This window comes from Delphinapterus leucas, chromosome 2 (genome assembly GCF_059928025.1).
Source record: "Delphinapterus leucas isolate spDelLeu-1000000601 "Yukka" chromosome 2, BTC_Dleu_Yukka2, whole genome shotgun sequence".
Taxonomy (NCBI): Eukaryota; Metazoa; Chordata; class Mammalia; order Artiodactyla; family Monodontidae; genus Delphinapterus; species Delphinapterus leucas.
Window position 1 is genome coordinate 173,172,200 of NC_143130.1, and position 19,113 is coordinate 173,191,312.

Consider the following 19,113-nt stretch of genomic DNA (forward strand, 5'->3'; position numbering starts at 1 on the left):
TCTAGAGCCCGCGAGCCACAACTGCTGAGCCTGAGCTCTAGAGCCCGCGAGCCACAACTGCTGAGCCTGTGCTCTAGAGCCCGCGAGCCACAACTGCTGAGCCTGTGTGCTGCAGCTACTGAAGCCAGCGTGCCTAGAGCCCATCCTCCGCAACAAGAGAAGCCACTGCAATGAGAAGCCTGCACACCACAACTAGAGAAAGTCTGCACATAGCAACGAAGACCCAATGCAGCCAAAAAAAAAAAACCACAAAAGATTAAGAGAAGACCACCTGACACGAGATTAAGGGAGTGCAAGCCTTGCTCATGCTCTAATCTTGTCAGATAAACCCTTTATCAAACCCTCTGGGGTTGGGACACATAGTTTTTCGAGGCAGAAGCCTGGTGTGTCCCCCTTTGCCTGGCAAAGCAATAAAGCTATTCTTTTCTACTTCACCCAAAACTGTCTCCAGGATTTGATTGGCACCGGTATACAGAGAGGCCAAGCTTTTGGTAACACTTCCTTTTATGCAAATGATAGAAGACACGTTCTTCAAAACATCAACATCTAAAAGAGGAATGAGAATCTAATAAAAAGACAGCTCATGAGTACAGAACTATTAGATGGAAGTGCTTATGTTATTATTTTGACTTTAGTGACTCATAAGTCTGCTTTTTGATTGGAATTTTTTTCCTTTTTTTTTGGCCACACCAGACAGCATGCAGGATCTTAGTTCCCCCACCAGGGATCAAACCCGCCCCCGCTGCAGTGGACGCACAGAATCTTAACCACTGGACCACGAGGGAAGTCCCTGATTGAAATTTTTAAAAAGTATGCACCATTAGTAGCCAAATGAGTCATTATAGTTTATTATTCGGATAAAAATCTCCATATCATACAGTATCTCCAACAATCACCTCCTAAATGACACTGAAACAATCCAGGTAGTTCCCAATATGTGAAGAGATTCAAAAATATTTTTTGTGCATTTTTGTGATTTGCATGCACTGTGGTCCTAAGAGAACCAGTCTAGAAATCTTCCCACTATTTATGACATTGTTGTGTGGAAAATGCAATCTGAATACTTCAGATATGGGTAGAAAACATCTGCCCCTTCTCTTAGCTCCTGGTGGAAAGCAGGCCCTGGGGCAGGGCAAAGTCTGCAGCTATAAAGCAGCCTCGGGCAGGGACTCTAAGAACATGTACAGCAAGGCTACCACAACGTGGATATTGTCTTAACCAAAACACTGGTAACTGGCTTTATTTCACTCTCCACTTTCCTTGGCTCAAATGATATCCTTAATTGGGTTCTAAACGTTGGGGATTTGTGACCACCTAGCTCGTTACTTATTTGTGAAACAGGAGATGGGTCTGATTGTAGTGGCCAGGTGTATGTAAGGCCCTTCCAGAACTGAAACAGGATTCCGAAATATGAGCAAGTTGCTTTCAGAGTTTAGAATCTCTGTTTCCAGCCCTGGCTTCTCAGCTCCTGGAGTATGTTTTCAATAGCCTCAGAGACTTTTCGGAAGGTCCCACAAGCACTTCAGAATCAACCCATATCAAACCACTCTCACAACCTCATCCCTGTGCCCCGTTATCCTCTTGTTTCCTATTTCATTTAATCCCCCCCACCACCCCGGCCAGAACCTTTGTAATCATCTTTGTCTTCTTCCTCCCCTCCCCTCTTGAAACTAGGATTAACCACATTGCCTAAATCTCTCTCAAATTGGTCCCTTCTTTTTTATTTCAAGCTTCATCATCTCTTACCTGAATATGGCAAGAGCCACCTCATCCTTCCTCCAACTTCAATACGTCTGGCAGTTGACAGCATATTTTAAAAAAAATTATCTTTTATTTATTTTTGGCTGCGTTGGGTCTTCGTTGTTGCATGCGGGCTTTCTCTAGTTGTGGAGAGCGGGGGCTACTCTTCGTTGCGGTGGCTTCTCGTGTTGCGGAGCACGGACTCAAGAGTGCGCCGGCTTCAGTAGTTGTGGCGTAAGGGTATAGTTGCTCCGCGGCATGTGGGAATCTTCCTGGATCAGGACTCAAACCGTGTCCCCTGCATTGGCAGTCGGATTCTTAACCACTGCGCCACCAGGGAAGTTCCCGTCTGGGAAGTTCAAATTGATTCCCTACCCTTTTATCTTCCCACAAATATCAATGTAATCTTCCCGTTTTAAAACTTCCAATGTCTTCCCCATTCACAAAAAGATAAAATCCAAATCTCTCAGAAAGGCTTCAGGTCTCAGGTCAAAGATCAGCTCCTCTGAGAGGCCTAGTTTGACCATCCTATCTAAAGTTGAACTGCCCCGTAATTTTATCATCTGATTTATTTCATTCGTGGTTCTTATTACAATCTATAATTCCCTTACCTCTTCAAGTGTTTATCTGCTCCCACCCCACAGAATCTAACTGGGACAGTGTTAGTATTTGACAATCGTCAGTGCCTATCTTTATGAGCAGTTTTTAAGCCCACAGCTTTAATATTTTATTGATTCCACTGGACCTCAGATTTTCAAAAATTTTGACAGGTCTACTGCTGGGCCCCCACCTAAAGCCACAAGAGGGTAAGGGAATAAGTAGAATTGAGAATCAAATACAAGTCTGTCTCCAGATCATTGCTGTTCCATAGAAATGATGGGCACATACATAATTAAAATTTTTCTAGTAGCCACATTTTAAAAAGTAAAAAGCAACAGTTGAAATTTTCATATTTTCTTTAATGCACTATATCCAAAACACAATATAAAAAAAATTGTCAGTGAGGTATTTCATTCTTTTGTTCATAGTAAGATCTCTGAAATCTGCGCGTGATTTGAACTTACATCTTAAATGAACGAGCCTCACTTCAAGTGCCGGCAAGCCGCATGTGACAAATGGCTACCTTATTGGACAATGCGGGTTTGGATCCTGTGCTTCTCCCACTGAGCCCCTCATTAGTCCTAGAACGCTAGTCCCACTAGACTTTCTGAGAAAAAATGGAAATCTTTTGTCAAATTTCCTGAGGAGTTACAAGTGCATATTTAAAGAATTTAGAACTTTAACTTTCCCATATGTGATGCCCCCCTTTCCCTCCATTAATCTTCTGTGTGACACTTTGGAACGCGTTCTATATTCGAAGAGGGAAAGAATATCAGAGTCAAGTCAGTCTCAGGTATTCTTTATACAACTTTTGCTGGAAGTGTGCAGGTAACTCCCAGGTCCCACCCCACGGAGAGAAGGGGTTGCAAAACACAGCCTCAGGGAAACTATGGGCGAAACGGCCTTTGCTAATATCCCAAGGCTTACTGCCACCTACGTTTCTACTGAATGACAGTTTTACAGTGAGTTCCAGTGCACCAACTGTTAGAAATAAATTTAGCTCCTGTTCTCGAATCTGCTGTCATCACAATCCTATCCAGCAATTCATTCAACAGATATTTCCTGAGCGCCTGTGTACACCTTAGTGGACAGAACAACTCCAAAGCTCCGTGCCGGGGGAACCGAGTCTAGCGGGTAAGGCGGGAGTCCTAGTGACGTCTCTGCGCCCTATGTCCCCCGCAGTGCCAAGCACGCTTATTGCATTATCACATTAAATAGGCGCCACTACCCTAGGAAGCAGGCATTACTCTCACTTTGCAGAAAAGAAGAGGTTGAGTAACCTGTTACAACCCAGTGTCCCAGTGCTGAGCCCAGCGCCCGGGGCACGCGTGGGCGCCCAGGTTCCCTCCAAGCGCCTCCACCGACGCAGTCCGAGTGGAAGCGCAGCCGCCGCGACCTCGGGCGGAGAGAACGGCGGGACCTCACAATGCACCGGAAGCGGCGCCTCTCCGGGCCTTCCTTGCGCCGTCCAGGCTGCATCGCCCCCATCGGCGACAAGAGCAGCCCGGCAGGAGGGACACCCCCGAGCCCAGAGCCTCCCAATCGGATACCTCCCATACCCGCTACGTGTGCCGCGGAAGCCGGACACAACTGCGGCGGAAGCCGCCGGAGCGCCTGCCGGCGCACGAACTACCCTTTCCGTGAGGCTTCGCGGCGGGCCGGGCGGCTGCTGCGCAGGCGCACGCATAGCGTGTGTAGCGGCGTCAGCGGTTCTAGAACGTTGCTGTGGTAGCGCTCGGGCGCCATGTTAGGACGAAGGGGAAGGAGGAGAAGCGCTTAAAGCGGCGGGAGCGGGTGCGGGAGTGGGGTTGGACCCAGGGCTGAGGCAGGCCCCCCCCCTCCCTCCCGCCTCAGTGGATCATGCCCAGGGCGGCAGCGGCGGCGGTTGCGGGGGGGAAGTGACTGGGCGGTGCCGGCGCCGGAGACGATGCCGTTGTAAGTGATTTGTATTCTGTTTTCTCTCGCACGCCGGCGGGGCCTTGGGGGCGTCGGGGGAGGGGAGGGGGGAGGGGGGCGCGCGAGCCGAGCCCTAGCCCCGAGGGGAGGCGGGCGGGACTGGGGCTCTTCCTGTTTCCTCTCCCACTCGCCGCCGCACTTCCCCTTGTATTCGGTTCCCGCTTCCCCCCACCCCTTCCTGGCTTCGGCGGCTGTCGGGCCGGGGGCCTTCCCCTTCCGGAAGGGCCGGAGGAGCTTCTAACCTTACTGCTCCCGCTCCTCCGCCTTGTCCGATAGAAGAAAAGGGGTGGGGGAACCCAGTGCCCAGCTGCCGGGGAGGAAGGCCCTGCTCCTCGCGGGGTCTGCACACGGGGTTCGGGCTCGTCCCCCGGCGCCTCTCGCCTCTCGCCTTTCGCTGCTTCTGTTCCCGGCCTAGCTCTCCCTCACGTTTCCTAGATGCCCACTTCGTGTGCCAGTGTTAACCCACTTCCGCGTCCCAGCCTGCCTGAGCGCGAGTTAAAAGCCCAGTTTTGAGCGTCGAGTCTAGCTGTTCGAACACCCCTCCCCCGCCTCCGTTCCCTCCAGCCTTTCGGCTGCCAGGAGAGGGGCACTTTCCCGGGTGCCCCCCGTCGAAAGGCGTTGCGTTACGTATTGCTCTCCCGGTTTTGTTTCGATAGGGTCGCCGGATTTCATCTTGCTTCCGTCTTTCCATGTGCAGTGATACTTTCTGTTCTTCTGATGGTAGACTTTTTCTTATTGTAGTCCATCTGTGCCTTCTAATTTCACTAGGCCTGTATCTTATACTTTTTTCCCCTTGTTGGGTTTTTTAAATAAGTTTTCCTTTTCTTTTCTCTCTCAAAGAATGGGATGTAATTTGAGAACTCATTGTTGATCGAAAGATTACAGCCTTTTTTTCTGCGTGTATACAGCAGAGTAGAGGCCTAAATCGTGAGACTGCATTTCTTCCATTTTTGAAGATTCAAGGGTGAGAGATGGGGGGCCGAGTTCTCTTTGTAGCCCCGAAGCATGTAATTGACCCTTGAAGTTTTACTTGAACGCAGAATAAAGATTTTGGGGTTTCTAGACACCTAACGGTCACCTTACGCTTATTTTATTTTTTTTAAGTAAAAACACCTTCTTTTCTGCAAATATCACTGATTATAGTTTTTCGGTTTTATTTATGTATGTGTATATGTGTGTATGTCTCTGTTTACAGGTGAGGCTCTAAGTTTGAAACAGGCTTTAAAGACATCTGTCCCATTTTACACGATATTTTAAAAAGGAATTTCACGCTCCTTCCTTCTCACCCACTCTAGTCATTTTGTTAAGAGGCCTATCAACGTATTATTTCTGTAATGAGGATATTTGTTAATTTTAATTAAATATAGCAGACCTAAAATCTTATAAGGTGCAAGGTCCCTGTTAATTGAATCATACTTTTATGGAACAATGAAAAGGGTTACTAGGAGAACCGAGTCTAAGCAAGATTTTTGTGGCATTTTTCAATTCAGCAGCAATTAAAGTAAACCTAAATGTTTGCAGTAATGCCATGTGACTTCTTTGTGTTAGCTCACATTTTATTGCTGTTTTGGAAAAAGGACTTCTCTTTCTGATAATCATGTCAGTATTAAAAATTGATCAGTAATAGGAAATGTATGCTTTAAAGGGCTTTAATGAAGAAACAATTTATGTCTTTTTAGAAATTAAAAGTTTTTTTATACCTGCTTTTTCCCAGCATGCTTTGAGGAAGGGAGGTATACCTTTCCTTTAAGGACCTAAGTGCTTCACATTCTTTGGAAGTTAGTGCAGATGTTTAAAATGGAAGACAAAGTGAAGGCAGCAGATTCTCACACACGGATATTGTCTTTCTAGTGTGTTTCTTGAAGTGTGAACAATATGGCCAGTTTTTCATTAGCTTTTCTCTTATTGTTAACCCTATGTGTACTATAGTCCTTTTAAAGTAAACTAAAAGACCATAGACTGCCTAGTTAAGTAGGCCTTTTTTCTCATTAGTTTGCTTTCTTTGTTTTTCATATTCTGGTGTCATTAATTTTATTTCTTTGATGTTTTGAATTGTGATTTCCAGACTGTATTGTGTTTGACTTCCACCTTCCTGTTTGGTGTGGCTGTTAAGCCTTTGTGTGTGGGTGGGGGGGTTAAGGTATAGGTAAATTGTCAGAATGGATGAAATCAAAACAGATTACTGAGTTACGTCGTTAGAAAACATTGTGAGCAGGTCTCCATATATTGTCCAAAAGCATATGTAATTGCATATATAGTTTTGAAAAGCTGGTATGGTTTAAGAGCCATGGTGATTAAGCTTCCAAAATTTTGGTAGTCTTAGGATCCCTTAATACCAGATTTCTCATGGTGGTACTATTCACATTTTAGGCTGATAATTCTGTCCTGTGTATTGCAGGGTGTTTAACAGCATGCCTGACTTCTACCTACTAGATTGTGGGAGTCCCACCCCCCATGTCCTGGTAATGACAACCAAAAATGTGTCCAGATATTGCCAGATGTACCTTGGGGGCCAACATCTTGTTGAGAACTACTGCATTAATACAGCGTATAAGACCTGTATGAGAACTATATTCCAGTTTCTGCCTTACTCTGTGCTGGTCAGATCATTATTTGCATCAGCTCAGTTCTAGCTATCACACTGGTAATAAAAAAGACTTTAAGGGGAGTAAACATTATCAGTGACTTAGCATTCATGGCACATTTGTAGAATGTTATTGGAAGAGATATTTAGCAAGACTTGGGGGAGACAATAGCTTTTCTTCCATATTTTTGGGGTTGTCACAAAAAAAGAGGGAATTGGAGTAGTTTCATGTAGTGATAAGAGGTAGAACTGAGACGTTTTGATGGGTAGTAATATCGTGTAGCAGTGGTTCTCAGAGTGTGATTTGTAGAAGCCTGGATGTTGGGGGTCCTTGAGATCCTTTTAGGGAGTACATAAAATCCAAACTTTTCATAATATTGAGATGTTACGTCTTTTTAGCCTGTTGACATTTGCACCAGTGGTGCAAAAGCAGTGGTGGGTAATGATGCTTTAGGAAGAATCAAGGCAGAGGCACTGTATTCTACTAGTTGTCATTGTATTACTTCACTACACACATGCACACAAACACACACAGTTTGAAAAAAAAGTCCTTGATGAAGCAGTAAAAAATGTTAATTTTATTAAGTCTTGACCCTTGAGTTCTTTGAGTATGTTGTGATAAAATGGGAAGTACACTTAAAGCTGTATGCTAAGAAGTAGGATGGTTGTTTTGCGAAGAGCACATGTATGATTGATTTGTGAGCTAAGCTAGTGCTTTTCTCATTGAGCTCTGTTTTTACCTGAAAGAACAATTGATGAACTATGATGTTCATACTTGACTACTTAGCATTTACTTGAAAAATGGAGCCTGTCTCTTTAAGGAGAACAACTGACAGTGTTTGTGGCCAGTGATAAAATTTGAGCTTTCAAGCGAAAATTAGAATTTTAGAATGCTTGTTTCTGTCATTGTGAGCTTGACAGCCTCCCAGTAATTAAAAATGTTTCTGATTTGATCGATGGTGATATTAGTGAACTTTTTTTTGATTTTGTATAATAATGTGCCAACATTTGGAAGATATGCGTATCTTAAGTGAACCCACATTTTCCAAACCACCAATCATGATGTAATAAAATCATGCATGGGTAAAGGTACATTTAAAGTGCAAGGTGGACCAGTCGATTTTAATGCAAGAGTACAAAGGGTTTATTGCTGTAGTTTCTGCTTTCATACTGTAACTAGTCTCTAAGAAATTACCACTTGCGGCATTTTGGTGTAATATCAAAGAAGAATATCCAAAGTTATTTGAAAAGGCTATTAGAACACTGTTTTCTAGTTATAATGGTGTAATGCCAGGTTTTATTCCTGTGCATCTACCAAAACAACTTATCAAAAGGGATTGCATGCAGAAGCAGATATGGGAACCAGCTTTTTTTTTTTTTTTTTTTTGCGGTACACGGGCCTCTCACTGTTGTGGCCTCTCCCGTTGCGGAGGACAGGCTCCGGACGCGCAGGCTCAGCGGCCATGGCTCACGGGCCCAGACGTTCCGCGGCATGTGGGATCTTCCCGGACCAGGGCATGAACCCGCGTCCCCTGCATCGGCAGGCGGACTCTCAACCACTGCGCCACCAGGGAAGCCCGGGAACCAGCTATTTTTGATTAAGCCAGTGTTAGAGATCTGCAAAAATGTAAAATAGTGCTGTTCTTCTCACTAAGTTTTTTGTTTTGGAAACCAGTTATTTTTTAAAAAGTCATTTATGTTAACATGTAATGGATTTCTTGTTACTGTACAAAAATTTCCCTGTTGTAATTTCTAATGTAGTAAATAATGGCAGACATAATCCATATAAACAAAAGGTCATTGGAGTCCTCAATAAATTTTAAGAGTTGTGAAAGGGTCCTAAGACCCAAAAGTTCGAGAAACTGATGTGTAGTAACAACTGACAGCTGCCCCAAGCTGCGCTGTTTCCAGTGGTGGTGTCTGTGCAGCATCTCTGGTGGTTTTTGAATGGTCTGGAGGAATGGGCACACACATGATTTAAAGATATTTTTTGTTGTCAATGAAAAGCAATGTATTAGATAACGTTTGAAAGGTAACTTCTAACTGAGAGATTTTGATTCTCAGATTTTAAGATGTAGAGATTTTGTAATGAATTTCTTGTTGCTTAATAAAAGTTATGGTTTTGAAATGTGGTATTTTACTTTAAGCATGTTGTCGGTTCATGCTTTTTGATGGAGAAGTTGGGAGGGAAGATAATTGGATTTGAGTGAATTTGTAAGTCAGTTCCCACTCCCTGACACCCCCTCCCTCAACCCCCCAAAGCCTTCTGGCTTGAAAACATATAACTTTTGATTCATCAGAATATTCCATTTCTTGGTAACTAAGCTACTTCAAGTTAACATTACAATTAAATTTCACCTTGAGTTGCATCTAGGCAGGTTTATAAAAGCTACTCTCAGGCAAAATGAGGCCAGTTGGAGTCCCAGCTATTTTTCATTTTTGGTTGGTGGAAGAGGCATGTCTTTTATTTGGTATGTTCATCGTTCTGATTATTCAGCAGCTTTTAAATAAGTGTACAATCTGAGTCTATGATTCATAAAACAGCACCATTGCAGGAGATATTAGTTCTTGTAAAGTGAGGCTCAAAGTCGTCACTCCTCTAAGGTCTTAAGGGTGCTAAGTTATAGACTGCAGCCGAATTCAACTCTGGGTTCCATGTTTCATTCTCATTCTAGTACTGTGCCATTTACTGTGTATCTTGTTGAGAACTATGTTTCATCAGCTCAGTGGGAGTCTGTTTGTATGTCTTAAGTATACTTAATTTTCAAGATCAAGTTGTGTGGAAGATAGTTGTTTTTTAGTCGTTGGATTGCAGGTCTGCAGAATTTTATAGCATTCTCACTTGAAAATTTAAGGATTTGCAGAAGAAAAAAATGTAGGAGTTTAAATTTGATATTTTTATTCCTCTTCTGTCACAGAATTGTCTCACATTTCTGTTCCCTCTATATTTCGTTCAGAAACCAGCTTCTTGCATTTTACAGTAGTCTTTATAGTTTTAAATAAGTTTTTATTTAAGAATAGTGTTCCTGTCATTTTGGTTATCAGAAGCATCTAAATTGCATTTCCTGTTTATAATACTATGATTTAATATATTTTTGACTATTATTTTCTGATACATTTTTATACTTAGATTCTCTAGTTACATTTCTTTCATTTTCAAATTGTGCTTGGCAAATACTGATGCAGGAATGCTGTGGTTTGGCTGTTTTTTGTTTTTTGTTTTTGCTTCTAGCCCCTCTTGGAGAGAGGGCAGAGGGACAGTTGGAAGTGCCCTTAGGAAGGAAGGAAAAATAACCTGGCCATTGTTACAATTCAGTAACAAGTACCCTTTCTCTGTATAATCAACCTTTTATTTCCAAAGTTTGGCGTTGGGATTCATCATAATTTATTCCCTTTGAACGTAAACTATTGCTTCATCTATATTTGAGCCTCTGCTGCTGCTTACTAAACATTGGCTGGATGATCCACCTGGAATACATATTTTAAGACTATAGTTAGGTTCTAACTATGTTTAGTACCAGTTACACAGGATGGCAGGTGAATTAGCCATCCTTAGAATAATGTCTTAGTGAGCAAATACGTTGTCTTGACTATATGCTTGACTTCTAAGCTACAGGTAAAATTTAAATATGTGTTAAACTTCTTGTGAAAGAGGAGATTGTATTATTTCTGCTAAGAATTAATATTTAATGTGTATTCAAATACTTTAGAGAGATCCCATATTCCTATTCTGTTCAATGTCCTTTTTTCCTGCTTAATTTGAATGGGCACATTATGTTTAAGGTTAAGGCCTTTAAACAGCAAATTACATACTGTGGTTTTTTAAAAAATATTTATTTTTTGGCTATGTTGGGTCTTAGTTGTGGTATGTGGGATCTTTTGTTGCTGTGCGCTGTCTCTTTGTTGCGGTACGCAGGCTTCTCTCTAGTTGTGGCGCGTGGGCTCTGTAGTTGTGGCGTGCGGGCTCAGTAGTTGCAGTGCATGGGCTCAGTAGTTGCTGAGCGTGGGCTTGGCTGCTCTGTGGCATGTGGGTTCTTAGTTCCCGGACCAGGGATTGAACCGGCATCCCCTGCATTGCAAGACGGATTCTTAACTACTGGACCACCTGGGATGTACCCATTAAGTGTTACTGTGATTTATCTGATTACTTCTAAAGAAGAATATCAAGTAAGTTAAGCTTTCAGTTTTAACTTCACTGACTAAAACTAGCAAGAAATGACAGTGTTTTCTGTTGGCTAGGATCTATATATTTTGAGGCAATTGACCCTTTTAGTACTACGTGCCACCAATTCCATATGCCCAATGTGAGGAGGCAGAGATTCATCAGTAGCATGAGCTTTGTTTAAATTGGGAAGAAAGTCGTTAAATATTAACTATTTCAGAAAACACCATTGGTGATCTGTTGTCCTTTCCTTTGTGTGTTAGTCATCTGCAGAGACTGCTCCTTTCCCCTTCTCCAAGTCATTTAGAGTGCATACCTCATTAACCTTTTCCTTTGGTATATCCTTGATTCTTTGTTTCTGTAATGTTTATTTTAAGCTTTTACTTTGCACTGATCTGTTGTTTAAAGATCTGAATCCCAGACCAAATTTGAGATTGTCACTGAAGTTAGAGACTATTTTTGTATTCCTGATTTTAGCATTGTCTTTCATACATATTTAGGATCCTAGTTCAGTAAATTTCAGCCTAATAAAATACTTTCTGGGAAAAATAACTTAAATGAGGAAAAGGTGCTTTTAGGAAAATTGGATTGATGAAGTTTGATAGATAGCTTTGGTGCTTTAACAGTTTTCTAGAGCTGTAAATCATGATTTGCTTTGTATTTAATTTTCTAATCACAAAGTGTTACACTGAAAAATCCATTTTAAGGTTTTTCAGTTCTTTAAAATAACATTTTGATTAGCATAAACTACAAAGCTAATAATCAAAAAGCTAATTATTGATTTAAATTGAACATTTGTTTGCTGTCCCTTGCTGTTGGGGAATGATTTTAGGGGGTGGTTTTAGCCTCTTTACTATCACAAGCTTAATGGTGAATAGTAGAATTAGATGATTTTCAACTTTTGTATGACTTCATTAATATTTATCTTTAAAAGTACTTTAACAAATGGAAACAAAATCCTAGAAGATGGAATTCTTCCAACAATCAGTTTTGCTTCGTGTGTTTCTATGCATGTATAGACATAATACACAAATAACTTTTAAAGGTACAAGACTGTATGTTGTGAAAGATGTATAGAGGCTTGTGATTATAGTCAGATGCCTGAGATCATATCCTGACCCAGTGAATAGAGTCGTTGGAATAGTCAGGAATAATGTAAAGTGCTTGCCACACTAACTGGAATATGTTGAGGTTTCAGTAAATATTAGCTATTATCATAATTATATTCTACAACTTCTTTCACCTGACATATTGTGGGCATGTTTCCATGCTACTACATGGGATAACCACCTCATTCTTTTTATGTAGCATAGTATTAAGTTGTAAGAATGTACTGTAATTCGCCAGTCCTATATCATATTAATGGATATTTAGGTGGTTTCCAGTTTGTTGGTGCATTGTATACAGTGCTCCAGTGAACAACCTTGGGTATCTTTTGTATTATTCCTATAAGAAGGGTCAAATTCCAGAATCTGTAGGGTCAAGAGAGGTATTTATTTACAAATACCAAGCATGCTCCCTCTATAAAGTATAATGCTGGGGTAGACATTGTTCATTTCAAGCTTATTGTTGCTGAACAGGATTTTGGGCCCGCATTTGGCCTGTCTTCTAAGCCATTGTATTCGTACCCCAGGAGCAGTAGAAATTTGTGCTTTAATGTACACATTTAACATACTAAAAATGTGTTGTAAATTAAAGAGGATATGTCTTCCAACATCAGGACCTTCAGTTTGAGTCTTTGTGTCCTAGTATTTCTGTAAGATTGCTAGAGATGAAGTTGCTAGACATAAGCTTTAAAAAAAAATTTGATGAATATTGCCAGATTGCTTTTTTAAATGATATACCATGTTCACATCCTTTGTGATGGCTAAGAGTGCTCATTTTCTTACACCATTGCCAACGTTGGAGGTTTATAATAAGTCTTTCATTTTTCACCATATGTACATCAGCTTTGTTTTTCTCCAGTCTGACAGAAAAAGTGATTGTCTTAATGTGCTTCCTTGATTTGCAGTGAAACTTTTAAAAGTTGATTTAAGAACATATTAAGAATACAGGTTTCCCTCCCTATCCAAAAGTAGAAAGGTCCTGTGAAAGCTTTTGTAAGCCAAAACGGCATAAAATGAAGAAGCAACTACCTTATACACATCTTGCTAACAGATGCATAGAATAAATTGAGATAAAGCATTGCTGCTCACAGACACAGTTCCAGGCTATGGTAGTTTGATGCTGAATATACGTATATCCTGGGGAAGAAGCTTGTTAGTGTCGCTCTTGCTACTCAGGGCGCACGCTGCCTCTGAAACCGCTTGCAAAACAAACGAAGAGTGCTTTTGCTTTTTGACTTTTTTTCGTAAAAGTGAAAGTCCTCTTTGGATTTCATTCACTTAGTGAAAACAGGTACTAATATAGGTCTTTCATTTGAGTATTCCTTAACTTTCCTCACTGACTTGAAGTGGTCGTCAATATGATACATCCAAAGATTGATCATACTTCGACTATTTGAATATAGGGCTACTAAGCTATAGTTTACAAATCATAGGAACTTGCACTATTTGAGTTAGCTTTATAGTTACTGTAATCAAAGTGGTTCTTGATATTTCAGAGCACATGTATTGGTTAAATTGGATGCCTAAACTTTTGAAACAAGTATCTGGCCAAAATAAGCAGCCTACAGTCATATGCCAGTTTCACAAAAATGTTGCCATTTCTGAGTACCAAAATATTTATACTAATTAGAGTTAGGTCTTAGCCTAGCATGAGGAAAGGATGGACCTTTCTTTTGAGTATTGGTTTAAAAACTTTCTGTGTTTGGGAACTGGACTTTCATGTCATAAACATGTTATAGTATTTAAATTTCTAGTTTGCCGTCCAAAGTAGAGAAGAGAAATAATAAATTCTAAGGTAAATCCATAGAGTTACAACTTAACAAGAATCACATACCTAGTGGCAGAAGTGAAACCAGAGTGGTATAACTAGTAGAAGTGAAATCAGGCCTGCTTTGTCTCTTTTCAGATTGCTTCTGGGTTGAGAGCAGTTTTTGTGGACAGAGTTTTGAATGCCAGTACCAGAAGTCATGTGGGTTTTTAAGGAAGCTGTGTGTTAGGAAGGTAACACTTGGTAGCAGTATGAATGGTAGTCTGGCATAGCAGGGGAGTAGAAAGAGTGGGACCAAGATGCCAAGAGGCAGAACAAGTGTAGTTGGAATGGAATTGTTATATAGAATGTTGCTGAAATTAAAAATAATAAAAAAGGAAAGGTGGGTATATGTCCTGGGTAAGCTTTGCCTTGATGAAAATTATTTTAAATATTATAAAGAAAATGCCTTATGTTCTAAGAGAGAGAAGAATTCTGAAAATATTTAGTATTGTGCCCTCTTCGTTTCTCCCTCCTTACTCCCAAAAAAGTGGGGTGGGGGGAGGAGTGTTTGGCTGTCTTTTGTAATTTTGGAGGGGGGCAAGATTTGTATATGTACTGTATGTATAGGTATTTACATCTTGCTCTGACCCAGAAAGGACTGAGACTTTTAAGAATGCTTTAGTCACATTTTAAAACTACCACGGTGTTTGCATTAAAGGTGGATGACAAGGGAGAATCAGGATAGAGATATAAAACAGCAAGAAATTAGGGTACTAAAACAGTTCTTACAGAAGTACAGTGATTTTTGGATTTTTGTAGAGAACTTGCTGGATGGCCACCAGTTTTGCTCTAAGAATTCAGGCAGTAGCCTAAAGGTAAGTACAGATATGTTCATGAGATGAAAATGAGCCAGTTACTCAGGAAAAGCACAGCCTTTCTTGATATTTAAATTGAAAACCAGAAAGAAATTTCGGTGGATCACAAATACTGTGGCTCCGTATCTAGTTTTTTTTTCTCATTGTTTTATATAATTGTAGAAGTTATTTTTAAAATCATGTCTGAAGAAAACTAAATACTGGTAAAAATGTCTCTAGAAAGTGACGGACATGGGCAGGTGTCTCATGTGTTCAAAAATTTGAGGGAGAGCTTTGCATTCTTGGGATTGATAGCTAGCTGTCTGGTGTATAGTTCCAAGAGAAAGTCTGTAAAGCAGAGTCCTTCACATTACCTGATATTGGAGTGTGTGTATTTGTTTTGTTAGTAACAGAACAGCAACAGAAAGATCCTTAAATTGTTTTATCACTCTACTTAATTTCTAATATTAAAAATTAAATGGAAAATTTTGACTTCGTCCATTTAAAGCTCAATCATAGCTAATATTTCTACATTTTGGACATTCAGAGCATCTGGCAGCCTAGAATTCCTAGTCTAGCCACTTAGCGTAAGATTAAGCCATTTCTATTGGAGACACAGGTATCTTGTACCTTTCAAAACATGTATTTGTTTCTTTCCTTTTATTTGGTTGTGATTTACTTTTATTTCTTTTCATATGTGTTCTTGAATTAGTATATGTTCTATATGTAATTTGTATTAGATATGTATACATACAGAGATATGTGATACATATGTTCTCTCTCTTTTTTTTTTTTTAGTTGCGGCAGGCGGGATCTTTCCTTGCAGCTCATGGGCTTCTCTGTAGTCGTGGCATGTGGGCTCATTAGTTGTGGCACGTGTGCTCAATAGTTGCGGTGTGCAGGCTTAGTTGCCCTGAGGCATGTGGGATCTTAGTTCCCCCACCAGGGATCGAACTGGCGTCCCCTGCATTGCAAGACGGATTCTCAACCACTGGACCACCAGGAACGTCCCCCTATAATGTTCTGTTTTGAATTAGATGGGACAAGTAAATGTGGTTTTATATGATGTGACTACATTTTGAATAAATAAACATTTACAATTGGAGTATGATTTGTTTCCCCATCAAAATGTTCATGTGGAAACTAATGTAGACATCAATTTTTTTTTTTCAAATTAAAGTAGACAAACTTGGTGTGAATTTAGAAATCTGAGTCTAGGACTTCCCTGGTGGCCAGTGCAGGGGACACGGGTTCGAGCCCTGGTCCGGGAAGACCCCACATGCCGTGGAGCAACTAAGCCCGTGTGCCACAACTACTGAGCCTGCGCTCTAGAGCCTGTGAGCCACAACTACTGAGCCCTTGTGCCACAACTGCTGAAGCCCGTGCGCCTAGAGCCTGTGCTCTGCAACAAGAGAAACCACCGCAATGAGAAGCCCGCGCACCACAACGAAGAGTAGACTCTACCTGCTTACCGCAGCTAGAGAAAGCCCACACACAGCAACAAAGACCCAATGCAGCCAAAAATAAATAAATAAATTGATTTTTTAAAAAAAGAAAGAAATCTGAGTCTATATCCAATATTCTGGTAATACAGTTGAAGTAGACAAGGATCTTTCCAAGCATTGATTTTTGTATGACAATGAAGAACCTGAATATTTGAGAAAGAAAAAATGGGAATCTGCAAGAAAGCTTAACCCCACAGAGAATGGGCAGTCATTTTGGTGATCATCCAAACTCAACTGGTAATGAATGTAGCCCCTTCAGAAAGGAAAAGAATGCAGATGTTTGCTCAAAACAAAACAATCCAATAGAGGTTTATTATTTTAAGGTAGGAAAACATGAATTCAATTTACATTTGACTTGAAAGCTCTCCTTGCATGAACCAAGTCTAGCTAGAAAGGATTTTACACTTGTTTTCATATCTAGCTCTACTTATGTTAAAATCATTTATAAAAAGTATTCATAATCCTGGGCTCATGAAGGGCTATAGTTTACTTGGAGAAACTCACATGAAGCAATGAACAATGCAAGAAAATATAATTATACTAAGATATGTGTTAAGTGTATTTTTTTAAACTTAATACATAATTTATCTGGAATCTATTAGAGCATGGTGTGAAGAAATGGTAGGCAGTTTTGAGGGCCACCTTTTTGGTGTCAGCTTTGTGGAACCTGATGATAACTATTTGTTGATTGATGAAAATACGTATTAACCAAGATATTATGAGTGCATTTACACTTAATGTTAATTTGTATATTCTAATCATGGGAGATGCTACATAAATTTGAAAAATAGAACATTAAGATATTTAGTCTTTTGAGGATGCTTGGTGCTCATGTGGATCCACAGCTCTGAATTAACACCATAGCCTTATATAGCTGTGCAATTTAAAGTAGTAGGAGGAAGTGATGAGACGTAAGTTAATTGCTGTAAGAGATAATAAATCTGACTCATATTTATTCAGCAAATGTTACTATAAAATCTGAATTAAAATTGAGACAATGTATAACTAGTTTAGGAAGCATTGATTAAATGCTATACAGCCTAGTGACTAATTAGTAACAAACACTATGGGCTTCCTAGCATTCTTAGGTTTTCTGTTGATATCAGAAGACAATATAAAACGTAGTCCTGCAGTCATAGTATAAACCAGAACCCAGGGATAGGTAGTAAATACATAATGGGACTCACCTGCCATGGGATTCTGGCATCTTATTGCTTTAGTAGATTATTGCACTTTAATTAAAAGTGTATATATATATATTTAGAACTTGAAAAAAAGTAGGGGTGTGTGTGTACAAATTATTTCTTAAGGAACAGAATTTGGGGCAAATAACTGATTCAGATGTTAGCTTCTTCCTTAGTCCTTACCTGGTTCTGTGTGTTATTTGACCAGGTAGTTCTTAGTTAATAATTGTGCTGCTTATCTTTAGAGTCCCTGTACATTGATATAAAAAGGGAGAAAAAGAAAACAAGAATTGGTTTCACCAAAAAATAATTGAGTCAGATTAATTTCCTAAAACCTTTCTTTAGAGCATGCCATACCTTTTCACCAGTTATATTAAAACTCTATTGGTTGTAAAAATCAGGAATTACTCTTAAAACAGAAAAACTTTTGACTAGCCATCGTTGAAGTGTAAATCTCTTACCAAAAATTCTGTAACAGGCTTAGTGTGACTACAGTTCCTCCCCCCAAGTTATGTTTATGTTATTTGCCTCATTATCTAGAGTTTTATTCATTGCACGTCAGATGTGAAATTCCATTTGGGGAGTCTGTTGTATTGGTAAAATAGCGTTTTTATATATATCCTCATCTCTTTAGAAATAACAATTTAATAGACTTTGGCTCCTTTTCAAGAAGTAAGGAGTAAGTAAAATTTCTCAGAAGTCCACTATATCCTAGATTGCATTTTCTCTAGCAATTTATTTGATCTGGATTTTTTTTTTTTTTTTTTTTTGGGTCTTTGTTGCTGCGTGTGGGTTTTCTCTAGTTGTGGCAAGCGGGGGCTACTCTTTGTTGCGGTGCGCAGGCTTCTCATTGCAGTGGCTTCTCTTGCTGCGGAGCACAGGCTCTAGGCATGTGGGCTTCAGTAGTTGTGGCGCACGGCCTTAATTACTTTTCAGCATGTGGGATCTTCCCGGACCAGGGCTTGAACCTGTGTCCCCTGCGTTGGCAGGCGGATTCTTAACCACTTCGCCACCAGGGAATTCCCTGATCTGGATTCTTATTTATAGTTTATTTAGATATTTAGATAGTGACAAAGTTAAAATCCTTGGAGTGGGAGGAGAACTAATGTTTTCATCACTTAATTTTTGTGTTACTTTTTGTTTTAAAAAGAACAAAATGTATTGAAAGTTTTTTGGGGTAAGGCAGGGAACCAACTATGTTTAGAAATGCATTTTACTAAAGCATTTTTTTCTAGTCATCTGATTAGTTTTAAATTGTAGAAATTTTTTGACAGTAATTTTATCCAGTTCTGTTTGCAGTCCAGTTACAACGCAGGGATCACAGCAAACACAGCCGCCACAGAAGCACTATGGCATTACCTCTCCCATCAGCTTAGCAGCCCCCAAGGAGACTGACTGCCTACTTACCCAGAAACTAATTGAGACTCTGAAGCCTTTTGGCGTTTTTGAAGAGGAAGAGGAACTGCAGCGCAGGTCAGTGTGTATATATCTTTCTTTTTTTGAATTTTATTTATTTTTTTATACAGCAGGTTCTTATTAGTTATTCATTTTATACATATTAGTGTATATGTATATCTTTTTTTAAGTTACAATTTTTTATTAACATAATAAACTAGTTTTGAGGAACTCAGCAAGTCAGAATTATTCTCCCCAATATATGTCTGTTTCAAAC

General features: G+C 40.1%; 1 protein-coding gene across 6 annotated transcripts in view; it reads left to right on the forward strand.

Annotated features, from left to right (window-relative positions):
- The first annotated feature begins 4,038 nt into the window (after nt 1–4,038).
- PAPOLA (poly(A) polymerase alpha) overlaps nt 4,039–19,113 on the forward strand; it is a 57,451-nt gene continuing 42,376 nt past the window's right edge. For 3 of the 6 annotated variants that reach the window (XM_022576144.3, XM_022576146.3, XM_089908184.1), the window contains exons 1-2: nt 4,039–4,275; nt 18,729–18,914. In XM_022576144.3, coding sequence (XP_022431852.1) covers nt 4,268–4,275; nt 18,729–18,914 — 194 coding nt within the window. In that variant the 5' untranslated portion in view covers nt 4,039–4,267. The remainder of the gene's footprint in view (nt 4,276–18,728; nt 18,915–19,113) is intronic. The other 3 variants (XM_022576140.3, XM_089908185.1, XM_022576142.3) reach the window with 2 other exon arrangements.